The 23,016-nt window shown below is 35.3% G+C and overlaps 1 protein-coding gene across 3 annotated transcripts in view; it reads left to right on the top strand.

Moving 5' to 3' along the window:
- Window positions 1-23,016, top strand: part of LOC126811147 (protein shank) — a 140,723-nt gene that overhangs the window by 41,402 nt on the left and 76,305 nt on the right. For all 3 annotated transcript variants that reach the window (XM_050536634.2, XM_050536636.2, XM_050536631.2), the window contains exons 2-4: window positions 4,393-4,588; window positions 10,364-10,435; window positions 20,051-20,176. In XM_050536634.2, the coding sequence (XP_050392591.1) occupies window positions 4,499-4,588; window positions 10,364-10,435; window positions 20,051-20,176 (288 nt within the window). In that variant the 5' untranslated portion in view covers window positions 4,393-4,498. The remainder of the gene's footprint in view (window positions 1-4,392; window positions 4,589-10,363; window positions 10,436-20,050; window positions 20,177-23,016) is intronic.

The following is a 23,016-nucleotide window of genomic DNA, read 5'->3' as shown; positions in this document are numbered from 1 at the left end:
GTGGCAGGTACATGTGGACTTTTAACTTATTGTGCATAGCATGTAGTTTACTTGTAAAATGTTACCTTTAGTCAGGAAGTGAGGATAATATTACGAATATTCATGTCACAAACTTGGATACAATTGTTTGAAAGTTAGCTACAACAGACTGCCATCTTGTTATGTTCCTATTCAATTTGTAAGTTGTCAGATTGTGGATACCTATGGTTATTAATTCATATTGAAAGAATGTATAACAACATTACCTGTTATGGTTGTTAGAATATTATAGGAACCTTGTTTTGCTGGGGATTTTTTTATTAGTTAGTACAGTGTAAAAATGGGATTAAAAAATATAAGAAAAGTGATGTGTTATCTCAGATTTGTATTACTTGATGGGTAAGGGTACCAGTTTATTGCTTGTTACCGAACCCGTCTAATTTCATTTGATTAGGGTTTCTTACAGATACATTATCGGAGATTGGGTAAAGAGCTGGCAGTTCTCACTATAATAGTTAAAACTAGATAATGTTAAAGATGGGTTCCCAGAAAAGTATTTATCGGGTGGTTATTTCCAATAAAAGTATGGCAATTTTGGTATATATGGAAAGAAGAGATATCCAATCTTACTAGAAAAATACTGGATTCCCTGAAAAACACTCACAGAGCGTATATAGGTCAAAAATGAAATGTTCCCCAAATGAACAGCCCGACGATTAAGAATTTCTGCACGGGTGATGTCAAAGGTCACACGCGAACATTGAGCGCTTGATGTACAAGTTGATAAACATTATGAAGAAATAGACGTACAACACTTTCTAAGATAAAAATGACGGAAAAAGACGCAGGTAGTGGATAATCCGAGAATTTAATTAGGATTTGATATTTGTAATAAATAGTAAGCGATTAAAGACAACATCGTCTTATGTATGCAATGAATTTTCCTGTGACTTCCAAGACGTGACGTAAACATGACCTGGTTTGATCGAATTTTAATAGCAGGGCATTCCTTCGCAATTACAATGTTTGAGAAGGATTTGAAGCATAATTATGACAAATTAATTAGTTTGAATATGTTTTTAGTCCATATATACCATTAAATCACCTAGTTTGTACGTTAGAACCCATCTTTAAGGGAATTTACTGAAAATTTCAGACAAATTGATCCACTCTTTAAGACAAAGAAAATGAATGTAAACTTTTTATATGTATATTGTCGTCACCCCTGTCTGTCCGTCCGTCCACAATTGTTTGTGGACACTCTACAGGTCACAATTTTTATTCCATTTCAACGAAACTTGAAATATAAGTTTATCTCCCTAAGATCTCGGTTCCTTTCGATATTGGCATGTATCGGACCGTAACTTCATGGATTATGGCCCCTGATTGTACGAAAAATCATGTTTTTAGCTTGTGGACCATATAAAGGTTACAATTTTTATCTGATTTTGTTGATATTTGAAATGTAAGTTTATAACCCAAAGCATGTGGTTCGAATGTATCACCGTTACACCATATTGTTGGTTGAGTTCTAATTTCATGAAAATCGGACCAAAACTGCCAGACAAAATGCCCGCCCCCCGTACGAAAATAGTGTAAACATCTGGTATATCAAGGTTGTGGACCCTCTAGAGGTCACAATTTTGATCCGATTTTGATGAAACTTGAAATGCATGTTTATGACCCAAAGATCTTGGTTGCTTTCAATATTTGCTCATAGCGGATCGTAACTTACTAAATTATGGTCCCTGATTGTACCCAAAATCGTGTTTTTAGCTTTGTGGTCCCTCTAGAGGTCACAATTATTATCTGATTTACAAAAACATTCCAATATATTACCGTTACACCGTAATGTTGGATGAATTTAAATTTCGTGAAAATAGGACCAAAACTGCCGGACAAAATGGCCATCCCTCGTACGCAAATAGTGTAAATACATGGTATATCAAGGTTGTGTACCCTCTAGAAGTCACAATTTTGATCCGATTTTGATGAAACTTGAAATATATCTTTATAACCCAAAGATCTTGGTTCCTGGCGATATTCGCGCATATCGGATCCTCACTTCCTGAATTATGGCCCTTGATAATGATTGTTCGAAAGATCGCTTTTTGTGGAGCTTGTTCTCTATCCATCTCTTGCAAAATGTGGGCGTATCCTGCCTGGCAGCCGCTGGTCTACTCTAAGATTGTCAAGTTATTGATCCTGTACTAATAGTCTTTTATCATTATTATCATGTGCCACAGAGGTCTCTCGAATTATTTGCTATCTCAGAAAATTTGGTTTTAATTAGGAAAGAACTTGTGTGATAAGAATTCATTTTTAATGTATGTCTTAGTTAAATGTTGCTGATAACAAAATGTGTGTTGAAATGAATCCTGGTAATATATCATGTAATGCTTTGTGTGACCTGGTAGAGTGGATTGTTTAAACAAATTACTTACTGGAAACTTACAGACTGTATCAGGCCTAAAATACACTTGACATAAATTCTGATGCTTCTGAAATATCTTTTTGACATTGGAGTATTGCACAAATATTGAAGTCTTCAGAGAGAACAAATAGCCATGTTGAAATGGTTTAAATCATGTACGTGGCTGGGTATTGCCATGTTATTTTGATGAATAGTTTCCTTGTTCACTGTTAAACAGTAAAAAAAAACATAGATGGCTTTCTTACCAGTTTATGGTTTTCTCAAAGTCAGACAGATATTTGAAAGATGAGATAGTTGTTCATAGATTGAGAGTTTATATTTGTATATATTGACTTTTATTATGAGAATTGATTTTCTTTGAAGATTTCAAAGTTTATTAGTTAGGCTGTGGAACAAAAATAAAGCTTGTTCTATGAATGCGCTCTTTTTTATATCTTCACATTGAAATAAGGTCATATTGTGGTCTCTCAACAGTCGGCAAAGTATCAATGTGATTGACTTGAAATTTGTATACTGTATTTTAACTTATGACGTTATGTTCATTTGACAAAAAGCCTAGATTTTCAACAATTTCCATTTTTTACCCTTCAACAATTTCTGATTCTTAGTATCTTACTGTAGGAGTCAATGCCCTTGACCACATTGAAGTTATCATCCATGATTAGTTGATTGGCAATCTTTGTTTTGTTAATATATAGGTTAGAGATTATGAGGAATAGGGTACAGTGACCACTCAAAGCAACTGGGTCACTTGGATATCGTTATTTAATTATGGCTCTTGATCTGAGGGAAGAAATCAAGAAAACATGATCTTACTCCTTCTCATGTAAAATCAAACAATTGAATAATTTAAACACAAATTTTCCATTGTTCTTTAAATAGCAGATCCATCACTTTTAGTTTTAAGTCTTAAACATCAAATTTGTGATCAGTTCCAGAACTAAGTGTTATGTTTACTTTCCTATGGCTCAGTGTTTGGTTGGTTTCTAATTTGAGGTTCCCAGGTTGTTTTTAGTGTGTTATGTTTATTTTTGGTTGAGGATCGAAAGAACAATTAACCCTCTTTTAACTTTTCACATAGGTTTATTTGTGACATATAAATGTATACAACTTGCCATTATTTTTTATGACAAATAAGTTATTTTAATCGTTTAGTGATTGTGTTTATTTACTAATGAAGATAAAACTATGTAAGTTTCCTCTTCATACAATATGAATAATACCTCTTGATTTCACCTTTACAAATTGTTAAGTTATGTAAATGAAAGTGAAAAACAAGATGGAAGCAAACTTTGAGTTTTTGCTATTATTTGGTGAATCTATTTTGTTTTCTTTTAACGGTGTATAGATCAGTTGGACTTCCAATTTTTAGTTCATTTTTTGACAGATCAGTTTTGATTTCTCTAAGTGATATAAGTTAAACTTTTAAAGGAGCCAAAACACTAATACTTAGAACCTAGAAATTGACACAAATGGGTTGCAACGAATATAATAATGTAATATGAATTTATATAAACTGATTTACATTCAATCGTTTTTGTTTTTACTGTAATCAGTTATGTTCGGCAAAATACGCCAGAAGTCTCAATCGAATGGCAATTTCTAGCGTCTGCTTATTCCAGTCTATGGCGTCACCGTTTGACATAATTCGTGGAATATGTCTTGCCTTGGTCTTCGAGTCTCTTGTTACAAATGCAGCAGAAATGCATTATGGTACATCATGTACCGATGATAAAATGTTTATTTTGTCTTAAAAATTGGATATCAGAAGCCCATCTATTCTCACTAAGATCACACTATCAATGTTGATTTAAACTGACAAATAATTTGTGTTTTCAATGTCGAAGACTTTGGATGATATTGAGTTAGAGACTTAGCTACTTTAATTTTTACTTATTATTCAACTGCTCATGTTTGATTTCTGTATGTAATATTCAAAAATAGAAAACATTTTAAATTTTATTATTGTTTTTTTTCAGATGTAATTAACTGTGATCTGTGTTAATGGATTATTTTGTGTATAAAGGATATGTGTGGATATATATTTATTTTATGCGTGACTATATATGGAGTATATAATACATAATGCCTGCACCTGCGGATACCTCATTTATGTCAGAGAATCAGTCTGGCACAGTATATATTAGGATAGCTATACCAGAACTCAAAATACAGGTAATAATTCTTCTTATACTACTATTCTTCATCACTCCTTGTGTCTGGTACACAGATCCTTCTTTCTTCCATATTCAAGGCGAAACTGTCTCATATTCCTTCCCTAAAATTGAATATGCTTAGATTAATGATAATAAATCAAAACGATTACAAAATAAGTACCTGTACGATTAACCTCAATTATCTTACCAGAATAAGATAAACATCTATTTGTTGTTTTCATTTTGTTACATGCCCAAATTTCAATGTGGACATATGTTGCAGTCTCTTCCATCTGTTGACCACAATTTCTAGTGAAAACTCTACAGACTATATATTTCTCATCTGATCTGTTTACATTTTTTTCTGTTGTTTACATTAGTAAGATGAAGAAGGCTGTGATTTCTGATAATTTCCAAAGTTATTGTCCATGGCCTTAGTCATTTTTATATGCCCACATTGAAATGTGGTTGTATATTGTCGTCGCCCCCGTCCGTCCGTCGGTCCTGCGTCCACAATTGCTTGTGGACGCTCTAGAGGCTAAAGTAAATATCCGATTGACTTTAAATTTATACACAGTGTTTAAGGTCATGAGACGAAGAAGCCTATTGATTTTCAGTGATTTCCGATAATTACTGCCAGAGTTATGGCCCTTTATCACTTCAAAAAGTCTTGTGGACGCTCTAGAGGCTTAAGTTAATATCCGATTGACTTTAAATTTATACACAGTGTTTAAGGTCATGAGACGAAGAAGCCTATTGATTTACAGCAATTTCCGATAATTACTGCCAGAGTAATGGCCCTTGATCACTTCAAAAAATCTGTGGACGCTCTAATATCCGATTGACTTTAAATTTATACACAGTGTTTAAGGTCATGAGACGAAGAATCCTATTGATTTTCAGCAATTTCTGATAATTACTTCCAGAGTTATGGCCCTTGATCACTTCAAAAAATCTTGTGGACGCTCTAGAGGTCAAAGTTAATATCCGATTGACTTTACATTTATACACAGTGTTTAAGGTCATGAGACAAAGAAGCCTATTGATTTTCATTGATTTCCGATAATTACTGCCAGAGTTATGGCCCTTTATCACATCAAAAAGTCTTGTGGACGCTTTAGAGGTTAAAGTTAATATCTGATTGACTTTAAATTTATACACAGTGTTTAACTTCATGAGACGAAGAAGCCTATTGAATTTCAGCGATTTTTGATAATTACTTCCAGAGTTATTGCCCTTGATCACTTTGAAAAAATCATGTGGACACTCTAGAGGCTAGAGTTAATATCCGATTTAGTTTAAATTTATACACAGTGTTTAAGTTCATGAGACGTAGAAGTCTATTTATTTTCAGCGATTTTTATGCCGTCGCCCCTGTCCGTCCGGACGTCCGGACGTCCACAATTGTTTGTGGACTCTCTACAGGTCACAATTCTTATCCGATTTCGACGAAACTTGAAATATAGGTGTATCCCCAAAAGATCTCGGCTGCTTTCGATATTGGCATGTATCGGATCGAAACTTAATGGATTATGGCCCCTGTTTGTACGAAAAATCACGTTTTTAGCTTGTGGACCCTATAGAGGTCACAATTTTGATCCGATTTTGTTGAAACTTGAAATGTAAGTTTATAACCCAAAGATCTCAGTTCTTTTCGATATTTGCGCATATCGGACATTAACTTCCTGAATTATGGCCCCTGATTTTACGAAAAATCACGTTTTTAGCTTGTGGACCCTATAGAAGTCATAATTTTTATCCGATTTAAAAAAACGGTCTATTATGTCACTGTTACACCCTAAGGATGACTGAGTTCGAATTTCGTGAAAATCGGCCCAAAATTGACAGACAAAATGGCCGCCATTCGTTCACAAATAGCGTAAGAATATGGTATATCAAGGTTGTGGACCCTATAGGGTCACAATTTTTATCCGATTTTGTTGAAACTTGAAATGTAAGTTTATAACCCAAAGATCTTGGTTCCTTTCGATATTCGTGCATATCGGACCGTAACTTCCTGAATTATGGCCCCTGATTGTACGAAAAATCACGTTTTTAGCTTGTGGACCCTATAGAAGTCATAATTTTTACCCGATTTAAAAAAACGTATTATTATATCACCGTTACACCCTAGGGACGACTGAATTCGAATATCAAGGTTGTGGACCCTATAGAGGTCACAATTTTTATCCGATTTTGTTGAAACTTGAAATGTAAGTTTATAACCCAAAGATCTCGGTTCCTTTCGATATTCGCGCATATCGGACCGTAATTTCCTGAATTATGGCCCCTGATTGTACGCAAAATCGTGTTTTTAGCTTGTGGACCCTATAGAGGTCATAATTTTTATCCGATTTAAAAAAATGTATTATTATATCACCGTTACACCCTAAGGACGACTGAGTTTGAATTTCGTGAAAATCGGACCAAAATTGACAGACAAAATGGCCGCCGTTCGTTCTGGAATAGCATAGGAATATGTTATATCAAGGTTGTGGACCCTATAGAGGTCACAATTTTTATCCGATTTTGTTGAAACTTGAAATATAAGTTTATAACCCAAAGATCTTGGTTCCTTTCGATATTCGCACATATCGGACCGTAACTTCCTGAATTATGGCCCCTGATTGTACGAAAAATTGCATTTTAGCTTGTGGATCCTATAGAGGTCATAATTTTTATCCGATTTAAAAAAACGTATTATTATATCACCGTTACACCCTGAGGACGACTGCAGTTCATTCAGTTCCTTTCGATATTTGCGCATATCGAATTGTAATTTCCTGAATTATGGCCCTTGATTGTAGGAAAAATCACTTTCTTGTTAGCTTGTTCTCTATCCATCTCTGGAAAATGTGGGCGTATTCTGCCTGGCAGCTGCTGGTTGATGATTACTGCCAGATTTATGGCCCTTGATCACTTCAAAAAATCTTGTAAATGCTCTATAGGATAAAGCAGTGATGGGATTTCAAAATTTATCTTGTCGGACATTTTTACCGAAAATAAAGGGACATAACTCTTATCGTTATTTAAAATGGCAGTTTTTAGACCACACACGAAAATCACGTGTAAACAAAATATTCAAATTCGTCCAGAATATAAAAATAAGTGCACCTCGTTATTTTTCATATGAAATTCCCGTACGGTATTCAAATTTATGTCAGTAATATTCCTACAAAATTCGTAATACGATAGAATGAAAGCGTGCCGACTGCTGCCGATCTGTACTGTTTCAAATTCCTCCAAATTTACCGTATTTTCGGGTCATAAGTCGCTACATTTTTCAGCAGAAGTCCGGCATTCGTCTTAAACTCCGTTACGACTTATGTACAGAGGGTAAGAATATGATATCCCGAGGAATGACACCATCCGCTAAATAATCGCTAGCACGCGCTATCGTCTAAAACAATTAAGTACTTACACTATTTCAATCAACATATTCGTCAACATTGCCTAGGTTACTTATTTCTTTATTTAAAAACATAAACCCCATTCAAAATATGATCGTAAATCCGAGAATATGCCATCAAAATAAAATCTTTTCTTCGACATTAGAAGCGTGAATTTAGTCATGTATTCATTTCATAATTTCACGCGTCTCGCGAGATTTCTAATACCGGGATAGCACTCGGCAAACCTCGGCAGATTCCGTTACTCTACAAACAGCCCCGCTGTATGACGGTAAGTTATATGTACCTAATCAGATTTTCTTCAAACAAGGACAACTTTGCTCTGAAAATTCTAAACACACTTCGAACGACGCAATTTTGATAACTTCTTTCTAAAACCGGCAAGTTCGTAGGTACATATCACTTACCGTCATGCAGCCGAAGCTAGATGTAGAGTAACAGAATCTGCCGAGGTTTCCCGAGTGCTGTAAAAGCGTGCTAGAAATGTCTATTGATCTGGGCGTTATATACTCTTACAATATGTGACTTCTATGACTAGTTTATACATATTGTCGGCTCACATCAATGCGATTAAAATGTCCAATGTAGAAACCACGAGGTTAACAAACGAAGATTAAAATTATAATGGATTGATGAATAGTCCGAAAAAGGGGAAACAATGGCTTCCGTTTAAGATTAGATTGATGAATTGTCTGACAAAGGATTAAGTCAGTCAATCAAGGCAGATTAAGTAGTTAATCAAGGTAGGTTTATAGACCGTATAACACAATAAATACGTTGATCACTTAATTACCTAATCAATCCAGCGTATTATCGACGATAATCTGGTTGAGTGGTAGTTATACACTCAGTAAACTATATTAATTTCGGAATTTTGAATATTATTCACCGTGTCTTGATGTCCGATTGGGCATATTCCGGGTCGGACAATTTGGGCGTTTGGAAAAAAGATTCGGACAAGTCCGGAATATACGGGCAAAATCCCATCACTGGGATAAAGTTAATATCCAATTGACTTTAAATTGATACACAGTGTTTGAGGTCATGAGACGAAGAATTATATTGATTTTCAATGATTTTTGATAATTACTGCCAAAGTTATGGCCCTTGATCACTTTGAAAAATCTTGTGACGCTCTAGAGGCTAAAGTTATCATCCGATTGACTTCAGATTGATACACAGAGTTTAAAGTCTTGAGACAAACAAGTATATTGATTTTCAATGAATTTTGATATAAAAATATGTGACAACTCTTGTTGACTCCCCGGACGATTTAGCTGCTGTGGGCGTATGTTTTGTTGCCTGGCAACCTATCTTTTATAATCTTGTGAATCCTCTTATAACAAAAAATTTATCATCTGCTCAGTTAGAAATTTTTAAGAATTTTTTAGGCTAAGGAATTAAAGAAGCCTATCAAACTTCTGTTAAATGTCTTATAGTTTTAGAGGTAAAGATACATTATGAGATATTAGATAAAGAGCTGGCAGTTCTCACTATAATAGTTAAAAACTAGATAATGTAAAGGCAATTTGCTGAAAATTTCAGTCAAATTGATCTGCTATGAACTGAGAATTAAGCGATTGAAATTTTGACCTAGCCTCGATCATCGTCGGTACGATAAAAAAACATAGTCTCGATTATCCATTTCATGATTAAATCATGAATGCGTGTTCAGCAGCAAATCGGATCATAATCCAATAAATATCGCAGGCTAGCGTTGACATCAAGAGTTGATTATGGTCTGCATAAGTTAATTAATGTCTAATTAATACTTTAGAAAACATTTCAGGCCTATGTTTAAGGCCCTTGTTCGCGCTTTGTTTTCCTTGCACACGTGGTTGTCAAACTTTATTCACTCTGCTTTCATTGGTTTCTCTCAACACGTCGTAAAAGCTTTTTTTGTGTCAGACTTTGTCGAAAATGGAAATAAAGAGGTTAAATTTTCAAGAGAGAACTTTTTTATTTGTTGGTGTATTTTGAAAATTATGCAATGTATTTTATTAAACTGGAGGTGATTTGAAATAAGAGTAGGTTGTAGCACCTCTATGACACAAAATTTCACTAATTGCACACTGCATGACGTCTTCATTAGCCTGGTGGGAGACGCAGTGGCTTAGGGAGTAAGACGTTACCTTGTTAACCTGGAGGTCCTGTGTTTGATCTCAGTGTTGGCCGAGAAACTTCAACGAGATTTTCCGGCGTGGTTCCCCCTTGTCAATGGTGTAGGACGGAGGGCCTGAAAAGGGACAGGGCCTGAAAAGGGACAATGTATAGTCGTTTGGATGGGACGGAAACCATGTCCTGTGTACACATTTCTTGGTAATCTTTATTTTTAAAATTTAAGTCTGATATAGTTTAATTTCATGAGGTATTGATATTTGTAGAAATGTCTTCAGTTTGAGTTAGATGATACAGTATGGCAGGCCAAACAACGGGTTCTAGCAGCATTCTCAAAGGTAAGTAAAACTGCTGATTTCTTGTCATTAATGTTAATAAATTACAATAACCACATTATAATACTATTTAAAATTTCAATATAACATCGGGGGAAAAAGTGACAGCTTGTCTGACAAAGATTGCACTCTGAATTTTCTTCCATATCAGTACAGAGCAATTGTAAATGCATATACTTGCAATAATAGTGGGTAGATACAGAAAATTCTACTGAAAAAGAGCAATTTAGACAAAACCAGCTACCATGAGAAAACGGGTTGCAAGAGCTATACCTTAACAGGACTTATAAACAACAAACACTACATTTACATTGCCATGGGCTCTCAGTACACAAATAGTGTAAAAGTATGTAATATGAAGGTTGTGAACCCTCTAGAGGTCACAATTTTTATTCTGATGAAACTTATAATATACTCTTAAAAAAAAGTAGGGGATATTGAAATGCAAATACCTATGCAGGTTGCGATATGATAAATAGCCATGGACATTTTAACATGCTTTGAGAGTATGTTCACAGATGAAGAACTTATCGCCCCAACAGAACCACTGAGCTGTACATGCGACACGCAATAGCGCCATAGTGGGAGGGGTTCATTGTCAAATTTCACACTTCAAGGAAGGGTTGATGAAAACTGCCGCATGCTGGTTTATCTATCCATGTTTGCTTTTCTATCGGTTCTTGCATAAGATTTACAGTTTAGCGTGGCACTGCAAGAGGAGTGGGTCAGATTGCCCCAAATCGTGATTGGACGGTTGATTAGGAGCATGCCACGATGAATTACTGAATGTCTGAGGATTGGTGGAGCAATTACTCATTAATATTATTAAGACAAAAATCAAAAACATCCATTTTCACTTTTGACGGTGTGTCTCTTTGCGAGTGAAATGGGGCCGTCAGATAAGCTGCCCATATGAACTACATACACTGGTTACCTCTAATAAAAACAGCAGTGCATTTCTGCAGTTTTGTATTGTTTCTGAATATCCCCTACTTTTTTTGAAGAGTATATATATATGTTTATATCCCAAATATCTCAGTTCCCTTCGATATTCGCACATATTGAACTGTAACTTCCTGCCTCCTGGATTATGGCCCGTTGTACAAAAAATCATGGTTTTGGCTTGTGCACCCTCTAGAGGTCATAATTTTTTATACACCCACATTTTCATGTGGACCAGTGATGGAATTTCAAAATTTTCTTTGTTGAACATTTTTTCCCGAAAATAAAGGGGCATAACTCTTATTGTTATTCAAGCAGGCGTCTTCAAACCACAATTAAGAATCACATGTCAACAAAATATTCAAATTCGTACGTAATAAAAAATAGGTGCACCTCGTATAGGTTCCTTTCGATATTGGCATGGATTATGGTCCCTGATTGTACGAAAAATCACGTTTTTAGCTTGTGGACACTCTAGAGGTCACAGTAGTTACCTTTTTTTGATCAAACTTGAAATATATGTTTATAACTCATAAGATCTCGGTTCCTTTCGATATTCCTACATATCAGACCATAACTTCCTGGGTTATGGCCGCTGATTGTACTAAAAATCACATTTTTAGCTTATATCAACGTTACACCATAAGGAAGGTTGAGTTCAGGAAAATCGAAACGAAACTGCCCAACAAAAAGACCGCTCCACATGCCAAGGTTGTAAACCCTCTAGAGGTCACAATTTTTATCCGATTTTGATGAAACTTAAAATATATGTTTACATCCCAAAGATCTGGGCTCCTTTCAATATTTGCGCCTATCAGACCCTAATTTCCTGATTGTACAAAAAATTGCTTTCTTTTTTTTTTTTTAAGTCATTCTCTGATTGTTCGAAAAATGAAGTTTCTGGCTTGTGGACACTCTAGAGGTCACAATTTTTGTCCAGTTTTGCTGAAACTTAAAATATATGTTTATATCCTAAAGATCTCAGTTCCGTTCAATATTCGTGCATTTCAGACCACAATTTCCTGGATTATGGCCCCTGATTGTACAAAAAATCCTGTTTTTTGCTTGTGGTCCCTCTAGAGGTCACAATTTTTATCCGATTTTAAAAAAGCTTCGAATATATCACTGTTGCACCATAGTGACGGCTATGTTCAAATTTCGTGAAAATTGGGCCCAAACTGCCTGACAGAAAAGCTGCTCCCCGCACGCATATATTGTAAAAAATATACTATTCAAAAAAAGTAGGGGATATTTGATTTTTAAGTGTTATTAAAGTCACCTAATGAAACTGACGAAGAAACAAATGACAAAATGAAATGAAGTTCACATTCATCGATTTATTCCAAATGATCGTTAGACTAAGTAAGGCACAGACTGACCATTATAAGGGTAAAATGATACCCGGGGTCAAACAGCAAAGTTACCACAGCATCACAACCAAGTCAGTAACGGGTAAATCCTCCTCTGTTTGCCAAACAAGCATTGATCCGACGTGGCATACTCCTAATGAGACGTCTAAGGTCATTTTGGTCCAGATTGTCCCATTCCTGTTGCAACGCAGCAGCAAGTTCTTGGACATTGGCAAGACGTTGTTGACGTTGACGTAACCTCTGTCCAAGCATGTCCCAGACATGCTCGATGGGGGAGAGGTCGGGACTCAGTGCTGGCCAAGGTAATGTGGTGATGTTCTGTAGTTGGAGGTAACCTGTAACGATCCTGGCCCTGTGACATCTTGCGTTGTCATCCTGGAAGATGAAACGGCGGCCATGACGTCGTGCGAACGGCACAACATGGACTGCCAAGATGTTGTCCCGGTAGTACTGGCCTGTAACACGCCCTGCAACAACATGTAAAGCCATTCTTCCAGCAACAGTGATGCCTCCCCACACCATAACAGAACCACCCCCAAATCGATCATGTCTGATGACGTTAACGTCTTGGAAGCGCTCGTTTCGACGACGCCACACCCTCCTACGTCTGTCCAAAAAATCAACAGTGAACCTTGACTCATCTGAAAACATCACATTGCTCCAGCGTCGATTATCCCAGTGTTGACGATCCCTACACCAACGACGTCTTGCCTGAATGTGATGATCTCTCAAACAAGGGATCACGCGAGGACGTCGGGCGCGAAGGTGACCCCTATGCAGTTGATTCCGAATCGTCTGGCCACTCACTCTCACACCAGTGTCTGTTTGAAGACGAGCGCTGATCTGATTTGCTGTGATGACACGATTTCTCAAGGCCAAGGTACGGATAAATCGATCCTGGGCTTGAGTTGTCGCCCTTGGTCGACCTGAGCGTGGTCTGTCCTGTACAGATTGTGTATCACGGTATCTGGACCATAGCCTGCTTATGACAGACTGAGAAACATTCATCGTCGCGCCACAACCGCCTGTGTTGTGCCGATCTGTAGCATGCCAAGGGCACGTAACCTTTCATTTTGGGTAAGCCGACGCATATCAAAATTTGTTTTCTGGTCACTAAAACAATTAAACTGATGTTTCCACCCTGGAATTCAATGCCACAATGACTGTAACATTCAAAGTCAGAGTCGTGCAAATCTTGGGTTGGACCCCCATGATGATCCCAAGCATCACCTGCAATCCATGCGGTAGCTATTGGTGCGTTTGGGCGTCACATGTAACTGGAAATGTTTCTTCTGTTAGGTTCTATAGTGACTTTTTTCGTAGTCATTTGCATATTTTAGTATTATGCCCCCAAAATCAAATATCCCCTACTTTTTTTGAATAGTATATGTACATGTAACACTAGAGGTCACAATTTTTATCCGATTTTGATGAAACTCAAAATATATGTTTATATCCCAAAGATCTGGATTCCTTTCGATACATGTGCCTATCGGACCCTAACTTCCTGGATTATGGGACTTGATGGTACGAAAAATCGCTTTTTTTTTTAGCTGGTTCTCTGTTCATCTATTGCAAAATGTTAGTGTATCTTGCATGGCAACTGCTTGTTAATGGATTTTTATCAGATTTTATATGAATCATTTGGACTGTGAGAAGATGAACCCTAAAGTTTTCAGCCAGGTGATGAACCCTATTGATTTTCAAATTTGATGGGAAGCATACACATTGATTTTCAGCATTCTACTTCTAGGACGTTATGTTATAGAGATATATTGTGTCCAGAGAAACTTGTAAACACAATAGAGATCAGATTTCTTAAAAGGATCCTTATCAAGTTTGGTCAACATTAATGTTCTCCTTTTGGATAAGCAGCTGTCAATGGCTATAGTTTGTGGGTGTATTTCCTTTTAAACAGGATTTGAAGTTCGGCAAATAGTCATTATATCACAGTTGGCCAACATGCCACATATACGTAGCTGTGAATTAATCCTACAAGAATTGTTTAAACTACACATTCAAATACCATTGACATAAGATTTATATTTCAAGCAATTAATCTAAAATTAGATTTAAATTTCAACAGTTTTTGACTTCTAACATTGTTTGTGGAGCCCTTGCCAGAAGAACATAAATTTCCTTCTAGTTTGTAGTGTGAAATACAGATAAACTGTCAATATTTGTTAATAATTTTGTGAGTTGATTTGGTGGTAGAACTAGAAGTGATTTCGCATATCTCTACACAAAACACTTTAGTTACCATCTTGTTGATCCCAGTGAAATCAAAGATTTTATAAGTGAAGTGTTGATTTTTTGCAAGAAAACGGAGCTGAATGTATTTTATGTGTGAAAGATGATTGAATTGTATTATGTTTGTTGATATGGATAATAATTTCTATAAACTTGTGTTGTCTCCACAAAGATTGAGATTTTCATGTGTAAGTAGGTACTGGTATTTTGAAAAGAGGATAAATACTCGCCTGCCACTTAAACTGCGAGACTCCCACTCAATCGTCGACAGTACACTGAATCTGAGAAGCACAGAATCAAACTGCAGTGTGCACTTCCTGAAAAGGAAGCGGTATGAGGTGTTTCAAAGCAACAAAACATACCTTTGTGTGGTGTACAACACCCACCACACCTGTAGGTCAAAATAATTTTTTGCACTATTTTGTGTATTTCTGATGATTTTTTAGTAATTGACTTAGATTACAAAATTGTTTCAGTTTGCATTATAGAATCTCCAGCTGGATTTTTGACAGTTCTTGCATGGTATATTGTTGAAAGAAGATGAACCTTGGATTGACATTATCTTTTAAGGCGATTGTCATTTTGTTACTATGTTAGGTTCAGGAGCATATCTCATTTTGTTACTATGTTAGGTTCAGGAGCATATCTCATAAACTGCTCAAGATATTTTTATGAAATTTGGTAAACAAGTCATCATATTATAATAGTATTTGTGCCTTTTGCTAATTTGAAATTTCTCTGTTGAATAACTTTTGTGTTTCCCCATCACAATGGTTATGACTTAGTTTTTATACGCCCACATTTTCATGTGGACGTATATTGTCGTCGCCCCTGTCCGTCCGTCCACAATTGTTTGTGGACACTCTACAGGTCACATGTCTTATAGGATTTTGACGAAACTTGAAATATAGATTTATAGCCAAAAGATTTTGGTTGCTTTCGATATTGGCATGTATCGGACCGAAAAATCACGTTTTTAGCTTGTGGACCCTATAGAGGTCACAATTTTTATCCGATTTTGTTGAAACTTGAAATGTAAGTTTATAACTCAAAGATTTCAGTTCCTTTTACTATTCGTGCATATCGGATCGTAACTTCCTAAATTATGGCCTCCGATTGTTTGAAAAATCACGTTTTTAGCTTGTGGACCCTATAGAGGTCATAATTTTTATCCGATTTAAAAAAAACGTTTTAGTATATCTCTGTTACACCCCAAGGATGGTTGAGTTCGAATTTCGTGAAAATCTCGCCCAAAACTGACAGACAAAATGGCCGCCCCTCGTTCTCAAATAGCGTAAAAATATGGTATATCAAGGTTGTGAACCCTCTTGAGGTCACAATTTTCTTCTGATTTTGATGAAACTTTAAATGTAAGTTTATAACCCAAAGATCTTAGTTCCTTTTGATATTCGCACATATCGGATAGTAACTTCCTGAATTATGGCCCCTGATTGTACGAAAAATCGCATTTCTAGCTTGAGGTCCCTCTAGATGTCAAAATTATTATCCGATTTAAAAAAAAGTTTAAATATATCACTGTTACACCGTAATTTGGTTGAGATCTAATTTCGTGAAAATCAGATCAAAACTGCCTGACGGAATGGCCGCCCCTCGTACACAATTAGTGTAAACATCTGGTATATCAAAGTTGTGGACCCTCTAGAGGTCACAATTTTGATCTGTTCCTTTCGATATTCGGGCATATCGGATAGTAACTTCCTGAATTATGGCCCCTGATTGTATGAAATATCATTTTTTTAGCATGTTGTTCCTCCAGAGGTCACAATTATTATCAGATTTAGAAAAAAACATTTGAATATATCACTGTTACACCGTAATGTTTATTGAGTTCGAATTTTGTGAAAATGGGGCCAAAACTGCCGGACAAATTGGCCACCCCTCGTACACAAATAGTGTATATCATCTGGTATATCAAGCTTGCCATTATACTCGTTTACAGTAACTTATTTTAGAGCTCTGGTTAAACCTGATTGAATTGATTTGTTACGCTATAATGGATTGGTTGTTAACCCGACTCTTAAACATACATTATGCAAGAGTTAAATCTGCCAATTGCAGGTCTTTCTTTAGGCCTGAAATGTTATCTAAATTATTAATTAGACATTAATTAACTTATCAAGACCATAATCAACTCTCGATGGCATCGCTAGCCTGCGATATTTACTGGATTATGATCCCATTTGCTGCTCAACTTCCATTCATAATTTAATCATGAAATGATGATCGAGACTATGTTTTTTATCGTACAGACTTTAGTAATGATGATCAAGGCTAGGCCGAAATTTAAGTCGCTTAATTCTCGGTTCATAGTGGATCAATTTGACTGAAATTTTCAGCAAATTGCCTTTACATTATCTAGTTTTTAACTATTATAGTCACAACTGCCAGCTCTTTATCTTATCTCCCATAATGTATCTTTAACCAGTCATAAATTGTTACAGGAATCTTCCGTCTGTCCAGCAGTGTTTGAGTAGGATTAGGTTTAATTAAATGAAACACTGTGAGAGGTATTCACAAACCTTGAAAATGCTCTCAGGTCAGAGCTCTTAAAGACCACATAAGACAAAAAATCATGTACGTATAGCCAATGGTTACTATATCCACTTTACGGCAAGTTCACACCAATCTGATTAAAATTAATTCTGCTGTTAACATTTACGCATCCGACACACCAAAATGCTTTTCATTTTTGAATTACGACCTCAATCCGGTTGATTGGCTGGTTACGTCATAGGCACTACACATAGTATACATTATCTATACAATATCTCACTGTGTGTACAATATAGCACTATCAATACACACCACCAGTTGACAAGCGTCTAGTGACGGTCCAATTACCACGTGACTGGCCTAATTATCTTACATTGTTATAGATTAGACATTTGTGATTGGAATATTTTAGAGTGAATTTAAAATGCCGTATCATGCCATAGATCCATTTAAGCTGCCTTTTTTTAAATAGGCCACGTGTCAAATGAAGATGACCCAAGCAATTAACGCATTTACCGGTAATTTGGATACCCTGTAATACTTGATATCACAAACTATTCTCTATAAGTACAGAAATACAAATGGTGCCAGTCATTGGTCGATATATTTATTATTAGCTATAATGATAATAACCATTTCTATACACAAACTACAACTTTTAAAATTCTTAGCGAATATGGAATTTTCCGATGACTATGTATAACAATAGATCGCCCTCATTTCTCAGCGAATCAACGCTGGGAATCTTACTACCATGTACGGTTCCATGCACTACGGGCGTAGTAAATGAGGTTAAACTTTCACGTGAAAATTGCAACGGGATTTATGGACATGAATATCAATTACACTTGATCATACGTGGAGTTCCTGATGCCGTTTGGTGAGTGATTATACTGTCAATGTAATTGTAAAATACCTTTATTATAAAAAAAGTTAAACGATGTTAAACATTATAACCTTATCTTATCACAAACGTTTATCTATCAAATAATTTATATTCAGATTTCATATCAAGTCAATTAAATCAACAAGTAATACGAGGCTACTTTATTACAAAAACGTCGGTGAGCAAAGATAATTGATTAATGGGTAAATAATAATTATAAACAACTGATGAGTAAAACTTAATTATATTATACAATTAAAGTGTTAGGATTAGTTCGTTCGTGGGGTATTACGCACACGTTCCACCTAGTGTGATGTCTTTGATCTGGCCGGCGTAGAAAAATATAATTATCTAATCAGCATTCTTATTGAGATATTTTTTCATACTTCATTTGTACGGTCTATTTCAGAAAGAAAGGCACCGTACGATGGCTACTAGAAAACGAGATACAGTTGGCTACTCTGATAACGGATAGTCATTTACAAATCGTGTTTCAATCATGTTTGACTTTTATGATACGTTTTGCATGACCACATCTTTTTACTCCTGTACTCTTTTACTCAGGGAAATTAGAACCACCATACTCTTCTGACAAAAATGTATCTCGAATCGTTTGGACTGTACACGATGGTACACGTAGTCAATTGTTTTATTTGATATGGGGATTAAGGAATCAGTCAGGCGTTAATGAATACACACGCCGACTGTATATAGGTAATTAAGGAATAAATATTCCGAATATGCATTCGGTCACTGTGACGTCACAGGCATCTGAGGGGATTAAGAGTGTTTTCGATAATTGGCAAAGTCGTTTTTACCGGAGGTCTATTTTTGCGACTTTGGGTGAAGATAGCTGAATTAATTTCTATCAGATTGGTGTGAACTTGCCGTAAAGTGGATATAGTAACCATTGGCTACACGTAGCGAAAAGTTCCCAAGTCCATCTTATGTGTACTTTAATGTTTTTCTTTCTTAACTTAATGTTTTTCTTTCTTAACTTGCTGTGATTTAAAATACATCACTGCATAATAATGATGGTCTTGCTGCTCTTGAAATTATTGCTGGTGGATGTATTTTTTTTTATATATTGTCGTCACCTCTGTCCGTCCGGACGTCCACAATTGTTTGTGGACACTCTACAGGTCACAATTCTTATCCGATTTTGACGAAACTTGAAATATAGGTTTATCTCCAAAAGATCTCGGCTGCTTTCGATATTGGCATGTATCGGATCGAAACTTCATGGATTATGGCCCCTGTTTGTACGAAAAATCACGTTTTTAGCTTGTGGACCCTATAGAGGTCACGATTTCGTGAAAATTGACCCAAAACTGACAGACAAAATGGCCGCCCTTTCGTTCTCAAATAGCGTAAAAATATGGTATATCAAGGTTGTGGATCCTATAGAGGTCACAATTTTTATCCAATTTTGTTGAAACTTGAAATGTAAGTTTATAACACAAAGATCTCGGTTCCTCTCGATATTTGCGCATATCGAATTGTAATTTCCTGAATTATGGCCCTTGATTGTAGGAAAAATAACTTTCTTTTTAGCTTGTTCTCTATCCATCTCTCGAAAATGTGGGCGTATCCGGCCTGGCAATGCTATGTTTTAGTAATTGTTGTTTCGTAAATTACATGTTTTTTTTATTGCAGGATCTACGAGATTCATTAAATTATGGATTATATCTTCCACCAGTCAATGGCAGAGCTGGCAAGTTTTTGGACGAGGAGAGATTTTTAAAGGAATATCCTTTACAGGGTCCTATTGGATTCCTAGAGGTAATAAAAAATTAGATTAAATACTAGCAGGAATATTTATAAAATATACTCCCACATTTTCGCATGGACTTATTATTTTGTCGTCCATGTTCATCCGTCCAGAAATCCATTCACTTTTATTTGAGGTCAGAATTTTAATTTCATTTTAATGAAACTTATAATATACGTTTATTATATTCCAAAGATCTTGGATAGGTTCATGGTAAAATTCTTTGAAATTCTACATTTTTGTCGTGGAAGTTGACTGACGGCAGTTAAGTTCTCCAGCCAGAAAATTTTACGGTGGATCTGTGAAGACTGGCAAATATGACTGACGCAAGAGCCCTTTAACAACCTTTCACAAAGAAGTAACTACCGTAGTTTTATTCACTGAAATATATCTGGGAAATTCTCCTTAAATTTCACTACTTTTAAACTCAAGGGTATAGATGTGTCTTGGCTATTTGATCAAAAATGATTTTAAGATAACAGTTTGAAAATCTTTATTTAAATAAGTAGTTAGTAATTATGTTTAAACTATTGGTAAATATTAGTTTTAATTCTAGAAGTGTATATAAGTGTAAGTACAAGCAATTTAAAACTACATGTAGAAATACACCTCTTTAACAAAACAAGAAAATAGTTCAAGTAGATTGATTAATAGATCTATCTGTTGTTACGCACATCCAACACAGGCATCATGTCTATTAAGAGACCTGTGTAGTGAGTTGATTTAAAGATATATTTCATCAACGATGTCTGTCCTAAACATATGTTATAACTATTGATTGGAATACATATATTTTTTACAAAAGACATTGTATCTTTCAAGATGCTTCAGTTCAAGGGAAGACATTTTTGACAATCAATTTAAGAGTCAACAATTCGATTTTTCCTGATCTTTACAAATATTATACCTTTCGATGAAAATATGTTGATGCAAGAATAAACCAGGATGTCCCGGGGTTAATTACAGTGCTGGCAGAGAAAGTTTCTCAGGATATTCCAGTGTGGTTTCCCCTTGTCAGTGATGCATGTCAGAGAGCCTGGTAACGATTAGTGCAGAAACGTAGGACGTTAAACCCAATTTCATTTTATTTCATGTCACCCATCCCCTATTAAAGAGTCAAACAGATGAACTGCTTATGGGAATATATATCAACTGATGTGGAATATGCTTGTAGCGTATATTTATATGCTATGTTATTTGAATGTGTGAATAACAATAAATATGAACATTGATTGTATTTGTTATTGTTTACCTTTTACATCGTACTGTCTATTTGCCAACAAGTCCTGATCACGGGGACGCCCATTTTAAACATTACATTACTATCAAATGTCTTGGTGACTTTGTCTACGTGCCAATCAGTTAAGTAATTCATCATTGTGCATATACTTTGCTACAAAGATGTCTGGTCTGATAGTATTGTATAAAACAAACATCATGTTTAACTCTGATATCGTTTTCTAGAAAGAATAAGCTTACAATAATGTTTTCTTCATACAGTTTTTGTGAAATGAGTCAAACATTGCTGACATTACAATACCAGTGTTGTATAACGCATTTGATAATTCATTTCCTTTTCAAGAATGAGTACATATTTTGTTTGGGAAATGAGTCATATTCACTTAGTAAATCAACCACATTTTTTTTACGAGAAACTATTTCTCAAAAGCCGAATTTAAAAAAAAATAAACCTTACAATTTAACAATTGTTGATAATAATGACATTTAGTCTAATAAATGATCCGAATAGCGAGGAAGTTTATTGTAGTTTCTGAATAATAATGACATTTAGTGGTATCTGAATAATTGTTACATCAAGGTAGTATCTAAATAATAAAGACAGTAGCATCTGAATAATAATGCTGTTGTACATGTAGTATCTGAATAATAAAGACATTAGGAATAAGATAGTATCTGAATAATAAAGACGTTATGATAGTATCTGAATAAGAATGACATTTATGGTAGTCTTATATTAAGTTATTATTAAACTCATGATTGATATAAAGATTATTTTTGGGAAGGCAATGAATTATTCAGCATAGAATATAATTTATTTTTGTGGCTACTTTTTTGGTAGTGACCTATTTTGGGGTTTGAGACCATGGAACTGTAGTATTCAGAGATTAATGAACAAATCGTCTTGGATACCAATCCAGTTCACCCAAAAACAAATAGACACTATATGTAACAAGTGAAGAAATAACGTGAGTAGAAATTTGATGAACTGATAGATTAGTAGTAAGTTTGTGCACCAGAAGTTGGTTGTATTTGTTTGAAAGGAGGGACATATTTGCTCCATGCTCATTACCTAGTTTCTTTTTTCTCGTTAAATCCTTCATTGCACATGTGAAGAATCTCAGAATTGTCTATGTCTTTTATCTTTTCTCGTTAAAAGTTAAATAGAATGAGGACTATCGTGTAATTGAATTTTTTCTACTTGGTTTATCTTGTGATTGTGTCTTGGTGATTTGTTAGTATGTATAAATAATGGCTGGACAAGGAAGTCTTATCTCATTGTCAAACTGAATTAAAAGCATTTGTGATTCATTTCTGAATTTCTTTTTGCTAAATTACATAAAGCAATCCCATTTAATCACTTTAGGGTAGCTGCAAGACTCCAGTTTGAAATCATTCTGAATTCACTGTTGGGTTTGCTTGACATTCCACAAATATTATATTATAAGCTTGTAGAGAATCCTGAAGGTAGTTTAAATATAAAATATAGATATGTAGTAGATCAGACCTTATTATTAAAGTTTTGTTTGTCGGTCAATGACTGGGTGAAGAATCGATCTTAAAGTATATTTGCAGGCAAGGAAATTCAAATAAGTAAAAGACATGACAACAG

Source organism: Patella vulgata, chromosome 2 (genome assembly GCF_932274485.2).
Source record: "Patella vulgata chromosome 2, xgPatVulg1.2, whole genome shotgun sequence".
Lineage (NCBI taxonomy): Eukaryota > Metazoa > Mollusca > Gastropoda > Patellidae > Patella > Patella vulgata.
This window is presented reverse-complemented; position numbering and strand designations above follow the sequence as displayed.